Consider the following 18,735-nt stretch of genomic DNA (forward strand, 5'->3'; position numbering starts at 1 on the left):
TTAGTGAAATAGTTCAGACAAATAGTGATTTCACTTATATGTAGAATTTATAAAACAAAAACAAAGAAACAGTCATAGATACTGAGAACAACACATGCCAGAGGGGAGGGGTGTGTGTGGGGATGGGTGAAATAGATGAGGAACATTAACAGGTACATACTTCCAGTTACAAAATAAATGAGTTGTAGGTATGAAAAAAATACATATACTTACATTCCAAAATGAACAGTTCAGTTAAAAAAACACTTGTATTTGATTTTTGATATTTCAAAAATTTCACACTCCAACCAAAAATGACTGAAAATATACTTCCTCTAGTTTAGAAATTTAGGGACTATAATCCAGACTAAATCCTGAAATTTAAAATGGCTCTCATTTGAGAAATTCGTAAGCTTCTCAGAGGACAAGCCCTGAAATCTTTAGTTTACATAGTAGAGACTGTAGATTTCCCTACCATGGTCTAAGATAACACAATTTAATACAGCAATGAAGACAAGAATACATTTCAATGTTTATCTTTGGAAAATAATATTCATCACAGGTTCACAGCCAGTTTCATTCCAGGTCTGGTTTTAACATTAAGAGTACTCTACAAACACTTCTCAAATGGAAAGGTCACTCGAGATGACATTATCAGCCTCCTAGAGCAAAGGAGGAATGTCATCAATTCTCCATTTTCAAAGATAATCAGTTACCAGTTAAGAGTAAAAACCACCAGACTCCAAAATCTACATATTTACTTTTTATTGAATTTGTTAATGTTACAGAGTTTTTGCACTGCCAAACCATGCCTGAGAATTCAAAGAAAGAAATGGTACAATGGACAGCCTCATCCACCCATCATACAGCATATTAAAACTTGATTCATGTGCATTTTGATAATTTCACAATCTTTTAAAAAGTTATAAGAAGGGTTGGAATTTTAAATCTCCTGCAGGTCTTCAGATTTCTATGCCATTAAGTAACATTTCCACATATTCGTCTCAGTTCATTCCTCAATAACATAACCCCCAACGAAATTTTGCTGGAAAAAAATGCATACTTTTTAGGGGAAATATGTGGCTCAAGGTCCAAGAGGTTATTTGTTAAAAGATTTTTGGTTCTCAAATGAAGTCTTCAGATTAACCAAGAATCCTTTGTTTCTCACTCATCCAACCTCTCCTTGGCTGGCTCAGCTACTCACCCAAGTACACCAGAACGTAGGCATCCTGCCTGCCACTTCAAATAATGCCAACATTATTGCCCAGATATGGTTCGCATCTGACAGCAGATGACTCTGTAACACTCCTAGGAGTGCGATTCCTGCACTGACACTTATCAAGACTGAACTCCTAGAGGAAAATGCTCCCACATCAGGATAGTTTTACTCACCCATTTGCTTCACTCTTGCCAGTAGCAAGTCTGCAACTCCTACATTTGGCAAAGGGATTTTATTACAGAGAAATCCAGACTCTGCATCAAGTGGTCACATGCCACTTTGAAATATTTCTATTGAACCGAAGATACAAAACTAGGAAATTACCAGACTATCTCATTAGATGGAAAGACTTTTCAGTAATCCTGGGTAGCATCCTGATGTCCTTTTCCAGGACTAAAAATTACTGGATAGTTTAAGCTGTAATCATTAAAAACAGAAGTGCTACATCACCTGTCTTTCGCCCCTGACTCTCCAAATGAACAACGTAAAAAGACACACCAGGAGGTTGATGACAGAGCTAGGCTGAGACAATCACTGCGTCTAATACCTTAAACGTTTGGGCACAAGTGCATCTGGAATTCTTGTCAGAGATCATGCAAGATCCATGAAACTTCAGTGGGTTTTAGGTTGAGGTTCTGCTCTCACTGCTTTGAATTTATAAGGACACATCTGTGACTCCCTTGGCCTGAGCAGAAAATATACTCTTTCCACCAGTTTACTATACAACTTAGACCTGATTAGAGGAAGCTTTAGCAGCACCTGAAGTAGAGCCCCCTGCATCTACTGCCCTTTGTATCAAAGGCCATCTGGTTCTGCTCTAGGGATTGGCAAATTCATGAGACGTTTCACAATTCCAATGCATATTTCAGGTTACTTAGCCAAGCAATATGCTCTGTCAAAGAACTATTCCAAGTCAAAGCAAAAAAAAAAAAAAAAAAAAAAAAAAAGAAAGAAAGAAAGAAAAAAAAGCCTTAATATGGAACACAGAAAAAGTACTACCCAAATAAAAAATTACTAAAAAAATAAGATTATTCCCACCCACACACCCCTTTTCCCACGTGGTGACCCGAGTTTGGTTGAATTTAATTTGTGGTTACCTCAGAATACAACTCAAAGTTTAAATTATAAATCACAGCCCTACACAGATTATCTGAACACATCAGTTCTTTAGAGAGCGGCATGTTCCAGGAAGTCTAATACCCACTACAGAGTGTTCCTTATGAATGGGGCACAGGACAGGTTAATTAAGGTCACTTAAATCTTCATCTTTTACAGCAGATCAGAACCCAGAAGATGGCTGACTTTCTGCAGGATTTCTGATAGGAATCCAGTAGAGCTGGTTTCAAGTTTCACATCGACACTTAAAAGCTGTAACCTTCTTATCCAGAAGTTGTGATCCACATGAAGTCCACAATGAGTGCAGCAAATCTGAGGTAGTCAACCCTTACGAAGGCTCAGTATCTGAACATAAAAAGATTTTGAAATGACCACTGGCTGCAGTTTTTGATTATTTTGTATTTGCAGAGTAACTCTGAAAGAACACTGCTGAATCTAGTTGACACTTATATAACAATGAAAATCCCCCTAAATCCAATACACATAAAGAGCAGTTGTGATACTTTAAACTTCCATAGTGCAATAGGGCCGGTCCCGTATACCGAGTGGTCTGCATCAGTTGTAGATCCAGCAGAGATCAGATGATGATGGCTGTCCGTGGTGGTTAGCTGTGGTCTAGTTACCTTAGAAGGGTTAGCAAACACCATTCCTTAATTGTACTGTGTGTGGCTGCTTTTCTGATTCTCAAGCACAGCATACTGGTTGTCTAGCTGAAGTTTAAGGGCCTGGTTTTTTGAAACCTCATCCCTACCTCTAGTTTTGTGTCTTACTACTTCAAAGCTCTTCTCCATTTCTTTATCCCTAAGGGAAAAGAAATGTAATCAGTAAATATTTCTTCTTCACTAGGTTGTTTTGAAAATATCCTTCCTTGAATTTAAAAAAAAGCCACCCCTTAGAAAAATCCTGAGGAAGGGACAGGAGGGGGAAACTGGTATATAAATCCTTACCAAAACCACTTTTAAGGCTTCAAATGAATAGAAAATATAGAACACTGTACTGAAGCTCTAGGGTCCTATTTTCTGTGGTAGCAAATCTGCTGAATACTATTAACTGAAAATCTATTTTGGGACCAACTTCAAGACAACTGGAAAGTTAAAAAGCTGTCTAATGACATGGTGATTCCTTCTAAGACTCATTGTTACTCTTAGCAAATAACAGACAATACACATCTCTTTCTTTATGCATAAAGTAAGAACAACAATTTCCTCATTCAAGTGAAGTTCTACTCATTATTCAAAGAACTCTCCACACATCTACTTTATGGGAGTGGGTCAGATAAAGATGAGTGTGGTGAATCACTGCCTCTCGTGGAGGACAGAGCAGAGGAACAAGTCAAGTGGAGGCTTAAATTCAAGCCAGCTGTGCTCTCAAAGAGGCAAAAACGCTGGGATTTAATTTAAAAGCCACCCCGAAAAATTTCCATCTGATGTCATTTTCCCATTTTATTTACTTTGTAAAAAATTCATGTCCCTAAATAAGATGTGGATGTGCCATATGTGGTCATTTAACTCCAGGTAGCATTCATTTTAAGTACCTGCTGAAATAAGATTATTTTTAATATTAGATTTATAAATGCCAACATCTGTCATCTACTCACATTAACTGGGAATATAATGAAGTATTGCTGACTTTTCTAGTTTCTATATTACAAGGAACACAGAAGCAGCAATAATGTACTTAATATTTATTAAGAATTCTCACTAGATGAGACTTGTCATGGCTACAGAATGACATAAACTAGGGATAAGGGAAACTTGCAGATGAAGTTTGTCTTTGGTGCTCTTTCCCCTCGCCCCCCCCACCCCGGGTCCTTCTCCCCTTCTCCCCCCAGTCCTGGGCATATAAGTCCCACCTTAATTCTCAGTTGCCTCTCAGCTGCAGCTTGGGCTTTACTGCAACACCCCAGGTGGGTTTTCAAATCCCAAAAACCCCACTCCCTGTCCAAAGGATAGGGCTCCAAAACACAATATTGAGAATACTTACTTCCGGCTTTCTACATGCTTGGCAGTGGACTGCAGGGATGGGAACTGTGTATCACTGTAGATTTCTGGTGGTCCTTGGGGTGCTTTCCTTGTTGTGGTCAACCTGGCCCCAGGAGGCCTATACACGCCACTAGTCATTGTCGGTTCTGGGGTTTCTGTAACTAACATTTCAAAACAGTTTAGAGAAACTATTCAAGTGCTTGGCATTTTAATAAGCTACTCCTGAATTCCTGATCATTTTAACAGTTATGGAAAAAAACAATACTTACATTAAGGGTCTCTGAACAACAGAAGGAAAGTTATCTGAGGAAATGTCCAAAAGCAAAGGCCTATTTTTCTAGGGTAAAAGTAGTCTTCCAATTTCTCTTCCATGTACAATTTTAATTATCTATGTAAATGAGTTCTATTAAGTCAACTTATTGGAAGTGGGAAAGGCATCTGCTGTTCCTGGGAGACAGGTCTCATCAGGGACTACCTTTCAAAGTATGACCACTTTTACATCATCAATAAATTTTTTATTTTCTAGTAAAACAGGAGAAAAAATTAAGCAGCCCAAAGTCTTGTACCATGACCAAGATTTTGAGGACACAGCCTTTCAGCTTTTCTTACATACCATTCACCGCCCCCATCCTAAACATGAATTCAGTGTTTTACACACGTTTTCTAGTTATCAAAAGCTTCCTTTCAAATGAACATCTCTACATCATTCATTAGCTCAAGTGTAATGCAGCTAGAAGGAAAAACTATGCATGGTAGTAATCTGTGATCTTTGGACAGTAACATTTGGGGGTGATTTGTTATTCTTTATATTATTCTGTATAAAATGGGTATACATCAGAGCATTATTTCTCAACATTTTTTCTTTATTGCCTTCCTAAAAGAGCCTTTTTAGACAACTTTCTTCTAAACAGTACTGTCCCCATGCCCCAAGCAAAAAATGTTAATACCACAGATACACTGTACATATGTTTACATACTCTGGCCCTCTGATGGGCCACAAACCACTGTAAGATCTAAGATTTCTTTACCATTCCCACTCTCCCCCGAGCCAAGAAGCACTTTTCATCCTCTTGGGAGTGATAAAATCCACCTGTCTGAGAATTCATTCTTCAGAGACAGTAAAATGGGGAATGGAAAAAAAAAGACACAGGTACCCAATATTCCTTAGTCAGCCATCAAATATTGAAAAAAAATGCTTAAACATGTAAATCTGGCAAGCTATAGGGCTGCAGTAAGATTTAAGCAGCCTACAGCCTTAACTTCCAAATTTCTTTATTGAGGATATGAAAGTCTTTAGATCAGACACAAATCTCTCTCCTAGGAATGGAAAGAAGACCCTACTCACCCAGTGCAAGCATGCATTTAGTTGAAAGCTGACTGCATATAAAATTATACACAAATAAACATCTTTATGAAAATGAAATATGAAGGTTACCAACTACTGGAGCAGGAGGTGCTTGTACCGGAGCTGTTTTATTCCAGGGACCTGAAGATTTTTCTACACCACCACCACCTCCTCCGCCTTCTTCCCAGTTATCACCTGGATCTTCTCTTTTTTCATTTTCATCTTCTTCCTTTTCACTATTGGAAAATAAACAAGTGAATTCAATTACAGAAACACCAGGAAAACTGTCAGTCCAAATCCTTAATTCTACCAATAATGATCTGTGATTCTGGAGAAGGTACTTATTAACCTCTTCAAGCCCAAATGCCTCACTTACTTTTAAAAAAAAAAAAAAGAGGAAGAATTAGGGGATTTTATCTATTTTATGCATTAGGACTTCATGTAAAAGGATTCATCGCTGGAAAAAGGTTGAGAAAACCTCTCTGTCTGACAGTCTCCATTTCCCTTTTTGCAAACTCCATACACTCAAGAATATCTAGAAATATTTAACGTACTGACATGCCAGGCTTTTAACAATCTGTGTTGATTATTTATAACAGCCCCTACTGAGGGAGGGAAGAGAGGTCAATCTAACCTGAAATGTAGAGAAAAGGGCAACTTGAAAGATTAAAAGTACAATTACTTGATTTTTTTCTAGGACCAAAGTGTACAAACAGGCACTTATGGTAAGCATATTTTTAGTGATCAAATGTATGGGTTTTAAAAGTTGTATAATTTCATTTGCTAATCCTTTAGTACATGTAAAAAAATACTCTCAAAATTAATTCACATTCCAACAGAGGAAAACAAGTTAGCATTCAGTATTTACATCAGTGCTTCATACTTTATTAGTGTCAGTCTCTACTGTCTAGACATAGGAAATATATAGAACTGGTCCCTCTCATCAGAGATGTGTCACGCATTTAAAGAAGAGAATACAAGAACTCAGTCTTTGGCTTACTAGTGATTATAAATGCAAAATATATCCTCAGTGGTGACATACCATTCTAAGACTGACTGAACTGTTCTATTTAATGCCTATTTTTAATTTTTTTTTTTAAGATTTGATGTGGACCATTTTTAATGTCTTTACTGAATTACAATATTGCTTCTGTTTTATGTTTTCTTGGTTTTTTGGCCATAAGGCATGTGGTATCTTAGCTGCCCGACCAGGGACTGAACCCACACCCCCTGCATTGGAAGGCGAATTCTTAACCCCTGGGCTGCCAGGCAAGTCCCTATTTTTTTATTCTTGAATCGACTTGAGTCAGAAGTCTGTGATCTCTGCAAGGTATCTTTATTTCTCCTTGTGTTGGATTACTTATTACTATTTTATGTAAGCCTGAATTTGCTAAATTATCAAGTACATATATCTTGCCTCTATACCGCTGGCTTGACAGCACAAAGATAACTGCCAAATCAAACTTCCTTTTTGCAACTCTTTGCCCTTGCAGATGATGCACCTGGCACAGACCACCAACCTTCTCCCTGGATTACTTTCCATGACAGTGGTGGTGTTTCCCAGGTCTTCAGCTTATCAATCTCTGTCATCAATCTAACTGTCCTTTCTTCTATTAAAAAAAACAGGCTGCAGGACTTCCCTGGTAGAGCAGTGGTTAAGAATCCGCCTACCAATGCAGGGGACACGGGTTCGATCCCCGGTCCAGGAAGATCCCACATGCCGCGGAGGAACTAAGCCCGTGTGCCACAACTACTGAGTCTGTGCTCTAGAGCCCGTGTGCCATAACTACTGAAGCCCACGCACTGCAACTACTGAGCCTATGTGCCTCAACTACTGAAGCCCCCATGCTCTAGGGCTCACGTGCTGCAATTACTGAGACTGCATGTTGCAACTACTGAAGCCTGTGTGCCTAGAGCCCATGCTCCTCAACGAGAAGCCAATGCAATGAGAAGCCTGTGCACCGCAACAAAGAGAAAACCCGTGCGCGGCTGTGAAGACCCAACGCCAACAAAAAGAAAAAAGAAAATGCTACATGCTGCTGCCTAAAGCTCTGTCCCTGGCCTTCCACTCTTTCAGACATTTTCTCCTTTTGATATCTGATCCATGACAATGGCCATAACAATGTATATATGACTCCTACCCTGACTGTGACCTTGGGAACATCAGGGCATATCCTGGTTTCTGCAAAATGACATCTAAGGGTGCTTTTTTCCATGTCTATTAAAATAAGTTCTGGCTATATGACAAATTTCTTGAATAGCTAATGGTCTTCTTTAAAGACACTCAGATAATAGTACCATCACTTATTGCCCACCAACCAGAGATGATTCCAGAATTTAGAGGCTTAGAGTGGCAACAGAAAGCGAGAAAGGGAACAAACTTACCTTCAATCTGCATTTAGAGCACGATTTTACTAAAGACTATAGTTTGAGAGGAAAAAAGCGTGGGGAGTATGGCTAAGCCAGCCTTCAGTCTTCCTTTTTGCTAACACATAATAGAATCCTATGGAGCCATTTAAAATGTTAGGCCTACACTAACATGGAAGTAATAATCATGTCACATAAACCAACAACGCATCAATACTAAAAATCTATGCACCTAATATAGATAGAAAGACAACTAGAATGATTTCTTGGGTAAATGTTAAAAAGTGGGTGCTAGAATGCATGACTTTATTTTCTTCATGGAGCAAGCAGTTATGAGCAGATTTTAAAGCCAAACTGGCTGGTTCAATACACCCAGGCTCTGCCATTTACTAGCCAGGAAGACTAAGTACGGCATCTAACTTCTGTATGCCTCAGTTTTCTCGTGTAAAAAGTGGGTAACAGCCCCATTATGAAGATTAACAGACACAAAGCACTGATAACAGTGCTTGGCACATGGTTAGTGCCGTAAGCATTTGGTATTACATGCTTTTTATTTATTAATTATTTTTTAACATCTTTATTGGAGTATAATTGCTTTACAATGGTGTTAGTTTCTGCTTTATAACAAAGTGAATCAGCTATATGTATACATATATCGCCCCCGCCTTGCGTCTCCCTCCCACCCTCCCTATCCCACCCCTCTAGGTGGTCACAAAGCACCGAGCTGATCTCCCTGTGCTATGCGGCTGCTCTCCACTAGCTATCTATTTTACATTTGGTAGTGTATATATGTCCATGCCACTCTCTCACTTCGTCCCAGCTTACCCTTCCCCCTCCCCGTGTTCTCAAGTCCATTCTCTACATCTGTGTCTTTATTCCTGTCTGGCCCCTAGGTTCTTCTGACCATTTTTTTTTTTTAGATTCCATATATATGTGTTAGCATACGGTATTTTTTTTCCCTTTCTGACTTACTTCACTCTGTATGACGATTTCTAGGTCCATCCACCTCACTACAAATAACTCAGTTTCATTCCTTTTTATGGCTGAGTAATATTCCATTGTATATATGTGCCACATCTTCTTTATCCATTCACCTGTTGATGCACACTTAGGTTGCTTCCATGTCCTGGCTACTGTAAATAGAGCTGCAATGAACATTGTGGTACATGCCTCTTTTTGAATTATGGTTTTCTCAGGGTATATGCCCAGTAGTGGGATTGCTGGGTCATACAGTAGTTCTATTTTTAATTTTTTAAGGAACCTCCATACTGTTCTCCATAGTGGCTGTATTAATTCCCACCAACAGTACAAGAGGTTTCCCTTTTCTCCACACCCTCTCCAGCATTTTAATATTTAGGTTTTCATATAAGCACCACATATACCACCTTTATAATAAGAAAAAACATAGTTTTCATTAAAAAAAAAAAGCAACATGAAAACATGTTCTTTTAAAATGGACACTAAGTATGATCTTGCTTCCTAAAGCTTTTAAGTAGAATGATCAGGTAAGAGTATGAAAGTCATAATTTATCCAGGAGTCTAACAGTGGTATCCAAATGTCAAAATTGTCCCAAAAGAAGTTTTTTTAAAAAGTTACCCACCTCTGAAGCCACACCTATGTAATTACACTAAAATGTAATTTGCTTGGTCCATGAGTAAAAGCACAGGTATAACTGACTAGCTATAATTGACCTAGCTATAATTGACTATGTAGTTAGCAATGTCGCAGCAACCCAATCCATGCCAGACAGGGTGATAAGATCCCCACAAAGATTTAAGTGACTTCATGGCACTTTTACACTCTTATATCCCCAAACTGTGATAGCTTTCATTTGATCAGTTACATTTAGAAATGGTTAATTTCAACAATGCACTGAATTAAAATAGCTTTTCCCTTAAATTATTTTAATATTTAAACTCCAGAATTATCAGCTTGCAATAAACTGAAAACCAAAAAAATTTTAACACTGATTATCCCTAAGCAGAAGGGATTATGAATAATTCTTGCATATTTCTTTATGCTGTTATACTCTTCAAATGTTCTAAAGAACAAAAACATTGTTTTCCTAATCTGCAAAAAAATAAAGTTTGAAGAAAAGCTCCAATTTAGTCTGATAGAATGCTGAGAGTCTCAAAGAAAAGAAGATTCCTTTACTGTCTAGTGTTCATCACCTTTTCACCCTCAGAGACAAGTGAAGAAATGAATTTTAAAAATCACAAATCTAAAATACCTCTAGATTACAAACTATTACTAGAAAATAAGAGTGATCTGTTTTAATTAGAGGGATTGTATATTGATAATAGGCACAAGACAACTTAGTATTTTGCTTCATAAGATTCTGAAATATCAGCTAAACTAAACATTAGAAATTGTCTAGTCAAGACACTTCATCCAACAGAGGGAAATAAGGCCCAGAGATGCTAAAAGCCTTGCCCAAGTGCTATAGTAACAATGGCAGGATAGAAATAATTTAAATAGCCTACTACTCTTTCATATTTACATATTCCAGAAAATGTCAAACCTCCAAATGCCAAAGAACAAAAATCATGTTGCAGAGAATTATTTCCACAGAAGACAACTAGGCTAAAATTTGGCGTCTGATCCAAATAGAATATACAACGTCTCATCAGCTAAATTTGATGTTTTAAAAACTACAATGCTTAAAAAATAAGTAAGGGGCTTCCCTGGTGGCGCAGTGGTTGAGAATCTGCCTGCCAATGCAGGGGACACGGGTTCGAGCCCTGGTCTGGGAAGATCCCACATGCCACGGAGCAACTAGGCCCGTGAGCCACAACTACTGAGCCTGCGCATCTGGAGCCTGTGCTCCACAACAAGAGAGGCCGCGATAGTGAGAGGCCCGCACACCGCAATGAAGAGTGGACCCCACTTGCCACAACTAGAGAAAGCCCTCGCACAGAAACGAAGACCCAACACAGCCAAAAATAACATAAATAAATAAATAAATAAATAAATTTAAAAAAAAATAAATAAGTAAATAAAATAAAAATAAAAACTACTATGTTACTGTAAATTCATTATCACAATCCAAAGTATACTGTCTTGAATATGCATTAGTCTGTAAGGCACTATTTTGGGGTACTGGGAATGATAATGCTACAAAAAGGAATATTTACTGAGCATCTACTATACCAGGCAGTGTTGTACCCGTTTTACAAAGTTAAAAATCGAAAGAACACTAAGGCGGGGAGAAGACCCATTGTACATATGAGGAGACTGATATTCAGATACTTAAGTACCTTCACCAGGGCTACAATGTAGCAGAGCCAAGTCAGTGGGACTCCAGAGCCCATATTCTTTCAGGTTGCCTATTACTTCATTTCACTCTCTTTATAGCTCTAAAATATGAAACAAAAATTTTCCCTATTTTGAGATTTGAGAAATTCACTTTTTTTTAGTAAGACTGATCAGGATCACACATTCTACAGCGGTGTATCTATAAAGAACAGAACATTCTTACCTCCTTATCTCAAGGGACATTACAGGAGAATTTATGTATCCTAACTCCCCCTTCCCCAAAAGCAGCTAAAACAAAATCCAGACTTGACTGCACTTTTGCCAGAATGCTGGGCAGTGCCACTGATTTGACCCTATTATCCAATCACTGTTACAACAGTAAACTGGGGGGATAGAAATGGCCTGATGAGCCATGGCTGGCAGCTTAAAATGTCACTGTATTTCATCCAAGGACTCTTTCTTGACCCGTTCATGGTAGACCTAAGCGTCTCTCCTGGACTCCACGGCCCCTGCACATCACTGAAATGATCTACTAGTGTTCAGTAGAGCATGAGTTATTTTTTTACAACTCCAAGACCCAGCAGTTGATGCCCAATATCCAGGACACAGCAGTCCCACAAATATTTGCTACTACGAATCCAGCTTGGATGCTGGAATAATTTCTTCTCTTCAAAGGACAAATTAACCAGCTCTACCTAATGGGTTTAAAAGTCTAGATTTCTTAAGATTCCTAGAAAACCACTGGGATCCAAGGACTCAATTTTTTATTGAAACATGACACATGCTCACCATTTAGTAATAAGTAGTAAATGAAATCTTTCTTCCTCAAATCCATTTTAAAGATGGGAAAGGCCTATAGGTCCTACTATCAACCAATAATCTAAGCTCAAGCGCTAGGCCCCTTCTTTTATCACCATCTCAATGGCTTCCCTCTCAGAACTTGTCTGTAAACAATGTGATCTTGAATAAGATTAACCTAGACACAAAACTTGACACATGACCTCATAATACTCTTGGTCCTTAAATCTTGAGCTAATGGGTAAATGTGAGCTAGGACGTTAATACAGTATGCTTGCTGCTGCTGAAAACTCTCCCCCTTTCAATTGCACACTCACCTTCAACAAACGTCCAACATGCTAACTTACTACGAGGACTAGTGTCAAAAACTTTTAAGACTGTATGCAGCTAACTAAAGAGAAAGTAAGTGTGGCAAAAATGATTTGTACATCTCCAGCAAGAGTATAAGGGTACTTATTCTACTATTCTTGCAACTGTTCTGAGGTTTGTAATTTTTCAACACAATAAGTTGGGAGAAAAAAAATTAAGACTATAGATGGAGAATTTCAAGATATTTTTAAGTCAACTTCAAAGTGTCATTTTCCCTTGTTTCATATTGAAATAGCAAGGCTGTCTCTCTCATGGATAGAAAAGGTAACAAACTAAAGGCATAACCACCCCCCTCCAATTCCACAGAAGAGAGAGATCTCATTTCTCTCCCCTTCTGAGGGCTTCTGCACAAAAGGTAAGACCAAGTCATAAAAGACAATCATTCAAGATCTCCAGCAACTCTGAGAAGGATTTTTCTTTATATGGTTATACTAATGCCTACCTGAACATGTCATGTTCTCCTATTAAGTCCATAGTGAACTGACTCACCAGAGTAGGACTTTAGTCATGATAATATTATGTGCCTCCATTACCCCTTCTCCTCAAATATTGGTATTATAAAGCAGGTGCCTCATGGTTAAATAGCAGAGAAATTCCCAAGAGTAAGACATTCGAATTTACCCACTAAACAGAGGTTGATTAACATTAACCAAGTGGATATATTATGAACATCCTGTTCAAAATCCTCACAAAAATCCTGAGTAGTCATCTCAATTTTGCAGATAACATTCACAAGTAAAGTAACTCGCCCAAGGTCACACATAAGCAGCAGGGCTAAAATGCAAGCCCAGGTCTGTCTTTCCCTAAAGTCCATGTTTTTGCCACATTATCAACTATATCCTATTTGTGTGAGTAACCTACTTCCCATTCTATTGAACCAATGTGTCTTTCCTTGTAGACTCCCACTCCTACTGAGTTTCAATGTCAAGAACATTTAATACAAAGTTTATAAAGATATTCAGTACATGGTTGACCCTTGAACAACAGGGGTGTTAACATGCCTCATCTGCAGTTCTTCCGTATCGGTAGATTCAACCAACTGCAGGTCGTGTAATACAGCATTTACTATTGAAAAATATCTGCATATAAGTGGACCCATGCAGTACAAACCCATGTTGTTCAAGCGTCAGCTGTATAAAGTGAAAGTTTTTGTCATTATTATTAACCCTCTGATGGCTTCTCACTCTCAAGCCTTTCCTGGAAGCCCTCTGTTGATTAGATTCCCCTCTGTTGATTTATGAAGTCAACGGAGACAGACCCCAGACTCCACAGTGACTGAGAATCCACAAAAGCAGCTTCCTGAAGAAGGTATGTTTCTCAATGTTAGCAGGTAAGAGAAAGATCTCTGGATGGCCACTGAGGGGCAATGACTAGATGCTAAATAATGAAAAAAGCAGTACAAAAAAGCTGGTCTGGGCTTCCCTGGTGGCGCAGTGGTTGAGAGTTCGCCTGCCGATGCAGGGGACATGGGTTCGTGCCCCAGTCCGGGAAGATGCCACATGCCACGGAGCGGCTGGGCCCGTGAGCCATGGCTGCTGAGCCTGCGTGTCCGGAGTCTGTGCTCCGCAACGGGAGAGGCCACAACAGCGAGAGGCCCGCGTACCGCAAAAAAAAAAAAAAAAAAAAAAAGAATCCTCCTGCCAATGCAGGGGACATGGGTTTGATCCCTGGTCTGGGAAGATCCCACATGCCGCGGAGCAACCAAGCCAGTGCACCGCAACTACTGAAGCCCACGCACTCTAGGGCCCGCTTACCACAACTACTGAGCCTGTGTGCCGCAACTACTGAAGCCTGTGTGCCGCAACTACTGAAGCCTGTGTGCCTAGAGCCCATGCCCTGCAACAAAAGAAGCCACGGCAATGAGAAGCCCGCACACCACAATGAAGAGTAGCCCTCACTCGCGGCAACTAGAGAAAGCCCGTGCGCAGCAACAAAGACCCAACACAACCAAAAAAAGAAAAAACAAAAAACATCTAACACACGAAGGAAGCCAAGAAGTAGCTGGGAATAAACCTCCAGTCTAATCACCTCTACTTCACACCACCACGGAAGGTATTTCAAATGTGGGGAAGCTGCATTTCCTAAAAGTTTCCCACTATCAATCAGGTTTCACTTTGCTTAAGCTCACACAGCGACGTGAAAGAACCTAGGACATGAATGCCTAGTTGTGGTAAGTATCCAACAAATGTCATAAAAGTTAGCCCTGGTTTTTTAATAAGTTATTTAACACCATAAATGTTACCATCTAGAGAGGTCAAAAGACAGTATTTTGTTAAGGAAAAGTATTTCCTCCACTGTGCCAGGCAGTCACGGGCATATATAAATCACAGACTTCAAACTGGAAGGCAGTGCATCGAGTTCACTTCTTTTTTTGGCTGTGCTGTGTGGCATGCAGGACTTTAGCTCCTCGACCAGGGATGGACCCCAGGCCCCTGGTAGTGAGAGTGCTGAGTCCTAACCACTGGACTGCCAGGGAATTCCCAGGGATCACTTATTTCTTGAAACTGAGAATAAAGGGTTTTTAATCTAAACCAATGGATTTTCTACTTCATGAGACCCTCAAAAACATGACATTTATTTACATGAATCTAAAGTACATGTGACTACCATAGACTGGACTTGATAAAATACGTTAATTTCAAATTCTCTAAGTCAACCAATCCAATTTTCAGAAATTACTGTTTTCTTGAACTTTAAAAATATACTTAGAGTATGATTCCATTTCTATAAGTTTCTAGGAAAATTAATCTAGTGTTAGGTTAGTGGTCATTTGAGGGGTGAAAACAGTGACTACGAGGGGGCTTTCTCCTCTACCAGTAATGTTCAGTTTCTTGACCTCAATGCTAATTACACAAGTTGGTTTCACTGTGTGAACAGGTAAAATCTGTTATTTCCCTCTAACTATGCTTCAATTACGAATACATATATAACTTCTTTGTAAAATCTGCTATTTCCCTCTAACTATGCTTCAATTACAAATACATATATAACTTGTCTGTCACAGAGGATCTGAAAACCACCCCTGTTATTTTTTGAAACAAAAAGAAAAACTAACTTCGACCCACCAATATTAAAAGTAAAAATTTTGAAACCACAAAATCCATTTTAGCTGTCTCAAAAAGGCCTAACCAAGATTTGAAGCAGGCAAGCTCTCACAGGATTTTAGAGCTGGCAGCTAATTTGATCAGCATATAGAAGGGCCGCCATCAGAGGAAAAGGCACAATCCATTAGAGTCCTAATAAGCACATCTAAAGCACAAGAGTACTGTGATGCTGTTTTGGGGCTAAAAACCCCCAAACATACAGTATCTATCCCTTGAGTTATCTAAGCACATCTGTAACCAGACCATACCTTATTTGCATTGCTTGAACTCTTAGGCCGCTGTAATCAACCTCTTTTTGCTCAAATTCTTTCCACTCATCTTCATCCTGTAAAACAGGTACCACTTAGTCAATTAAAGCTATTTGTAAAAACACAACTAAGACAACTATCAGACTATGAAAAAGGGATGAAGCGGCTGGAACCTAAAGTGTGGACTCGTTTTCTGGCCAAAGCCCTTGCTCAATCGCAAGGCCAACTAGGCTGGAGGACAAACGTGAGTAAACTTTACTTCCACCGCGTTCCTTCATGAGACCTGTTACTTTAAAAGCAACCAGGAAACGCCAGATGAAATCAACAGGAAGCCCACAACTAAACGTCTAACTCAATCTTGCCATGAGACTTTTCTTTTACGGGCTTCGGGACCAAGTCGTGCCAGTTAGAGCCGCCACAAATGTGATTGTTAGAAAATTCAGCTCAGACTACTGGTCTGAAATCAGAACGCTAAATTACTCAGAGTAGATGTCATTCGATAGATGCACTTCCGACCCGGGCCGATTCCCCGGGAGGGTGCCGCCGCCAGCTTGCGTCCTCGCCCGAGCCAAGCGACGCGGGTCGGGAGCGGGGTGCCGAGGGTCCAGCGGGGAGTGCGAGGCGGCCCGCCGTGGGAAGCCCGCGTCACGTGGCAGCCTCCGCGCCCATCAGCCCGCCAGCCGGGCCCCGGCCGCCCCTCCCGGCCGTTTCCCCGGGCAGGCAAGCAGGCAGGCGGGCGGGGGCGGGCACATGGGCGCAAGCGCGCGGCCCGGGCCCCGACTCCCAGTCTCCCTGGCCCCTCACCTTTGTCACAACCTTGGTGGCGGCCCCGGGGCCCGTGGCCCCCGCGCCCGCGGTCCCGCCGTCGCCCGGCCGGGTCCCCACGCCCGCCCCACCGCCCGCCGCGCCCGCGGCTCCGCTGCTCCCGCCGGCGACGCCCGCCGAACCCGCGGCGCTCGCCGCCCGGTTGCTCCGCTCCTTCTTCTTCTTCTTGTCTCTCTTGGCGAAGAAGTTGTCCAGGCTCCGCTCCTCCATCTCAGCCATGGTCGCGGCCTCCTCGGCCCGGATGGGTGGGGCCGGCGGCGGGCGCTGCCCGCGGGGCTCCGAGCTCGGGGTCGAGGCCGGCTCGGCGCTCAAGCTCCCGGGCGCGGCGACGCCTCAGCCCCGCGGGGTCGCCGAGGCGTTTGCGGCGGGGCGAGCGGCTCCCCCCGCGTGCTGGCGAATGGTGGTACGGCCCTCCTCCGGGCTCGCGTGCCGCTGCCGCCGCCCCGCCCGCCCGGGCTGCAGCGACAGCGGTGCAGGATCCCGCCCGCTCCGCAGCCGGAGGGCAAAGGGAACGTTCGGGCCAGAGGTTCCAGCGAGAGTGCTAGGCTAGCGGCGGCGCGTGAAGGAGGAGGACGCACGCACGCAGGCCCAGAGAGGAGGGGAAGGGGGTTGGGGAGGGAGGGAGGGGGAGGAGGGGGAGGAGGGCGGGCGGGCCCCCAGAAGAGAGATGCAACACCCACGCCTGCGTACTTAGCTCCGCCCGCCAGTGTGGGAGAGTGGAGGGGAGGGCGGCGGGAGGAGACGGAGGCGGGGCTGGAAAAGGAGCCAATCAGATGCCAGAACGAAGTGCTTTGGCGACCATCCCTGTCTCGGACGGGGCGGGGCCATGGCTTGGGGGCGGGGAGAGGGTATATGCTAAATGTGACGTGCCTGATGACTCTTGCCTCCCGATTGGTCGAAGGTTTAGCCTTGGGGGCGGGCATTTAGAGGGCTGGTTGGTGACTTGGCTAAAGAGGTCCGGTCGAAGGGGCGGGTAGGTCCCGTCTGGGCGCATGCGTACGATACACGTGTGTCTGCTCGTCAGGGGCGAGCTGGGGCCTTTTAGTCGTTTGAACTTTAGCGAGACGGAAAGGCCCTGTGTTAAGCTAGCTATGTTAAAGATGGTACCATCCGCTCTGCTGGCCTCTGTACTTTCACCCTCTCTGGTCTGGCAACTATTCATTTTCATCATAGGGGATGATTGTTATGAAAGTGAGGAGCAGTGGCCTTGAAGTTTAGTTCTCATTTACTAAAAGATCTTAGTAAGCCAGTAGGTAGTTAAAAGGAGATTGGTTTTATCTATTGGTTTTATCTGTACTCTACTAGATATTGATTTATCTACCAAGGTCAAGCTAAATCTGACCCTCAAGCTCCTGATCTGTAAAATGGAGATGTTAGCTCTTGCAAGATACTTGGGGAAAGAGTACCTCTTAGTTGCAGTGCTTAATACACATTGGATGCGATAAATGATTTTACATTTAAATAGTATCCCCTGCCCTGACGAGATGACTGTAACCTATCTTTTTTTTTATCCCTGATAAGAGGAGGGGAATGGCATACCATAGTAATGGGGACCAAATGTGCCCATGCTATACGTGGTTGTCCCATTTAAGTACCTTTTTGGCCTTGAGAATGAAATGAATCCTTACATATGAAAAAGGGCCTCTAATGTAAGGTATTAAACTTTCCACTTCCTCCTTCTAAAGACAGAGAACTGTCACAACCACTGAGGAAATGACTCAGACTTATGTTAGTAGCCTTGTGGGGTAGATAGAGCACAGCCAGTAAATGGAGCTACTTCTTGGTCTTTTCCTTTACAATTTTTCCGTTAAAGTTTGTCTCCCCCATGCCCCCTCCACCTACACTATTAACATACTAAGCCTAGAATATGTCAAAGAAGCAAATCAAGGGCCTGGCCTTGGCCAGCAAGCTTACGTATAATTCCGCAAACATAAACTGCCCTCAACCACCTGGGATGGGTCTCTAGGTAACTTCCTTCTGTGACACCAGGTATCTTGTGATGCAGGCCAAGTTCAGTATTGCCCCTCCCCCACCTTCCTTAACATCTCTGATCAAATTTCTTTTTCTTCCTTTCTCTCCCTCCCTTGCTTTCCTCCTTCCTCGTTCCCTTCCTTCCTTTTGTTCTTT

At 41.8% G+C, this 18,735-nt stretch overlaps 1 protein-coding gene across 4 annotated transcripts; it reads right to left on the reverse strand.

The window, feature by feature from the left end:
• Positions 1-729: 729 nt before the first annotated feature.
• Positions 730-17,201, reverse strand: CDV3 (CDV3 homolog). 4 transcript variants are annotated; one of them, XM_060149824.1, is made up of 5 exons: positions 16,588-17,201; positions 15,784-15,860; positions 5,732-5,877; positions 4,298-4,451; positions 730-3,115 (listed from the first exon to the last, which is right to left on the reverse strand). In XM_060149824.1, the coding sequence occupies exons 1-5, from the start codon at positions 16,825-16,827 to the stop codon at positions 2,965-2,967; spliced, it is 768 nt and encodes a 255-aa protein (XP_060005807.1). In that variant the 5' UTR covers positions 16,828-17,201; the 3' UTR covers positions 730-2,964. The 4 variants fall into 4 exon arrangements, with proteins under 4 accessions (XP_060005807.1, XP_060005808.1, XP_060005806.1 ...); XM_060149825.1 differs by having other exon boundaries at positions 730-2,659; positions 4,298-4,457; XM_060149823.1 differs by having other exon boundaries at positions 4,298-4,457.
• Positions 17,202-18,735: the final 1,534 nt, after the last annotated feature.

This window comes from Lagenorhynchus albirostris, chromosome 5, assembly GCF_949774975.1.
Source record: "Lagenorhynchus albirostris chromosome 5, mLagAlb1.1, whole genome shotgun sequence".
In the NCBI taxonomy this organism is placed as follows: Eukaryota; Metazoa; Chordata; class Mammalia; order Artiodactyla; family Delphinidae; genus Lagenorhynchus; species Lagenorhynchus albirostris.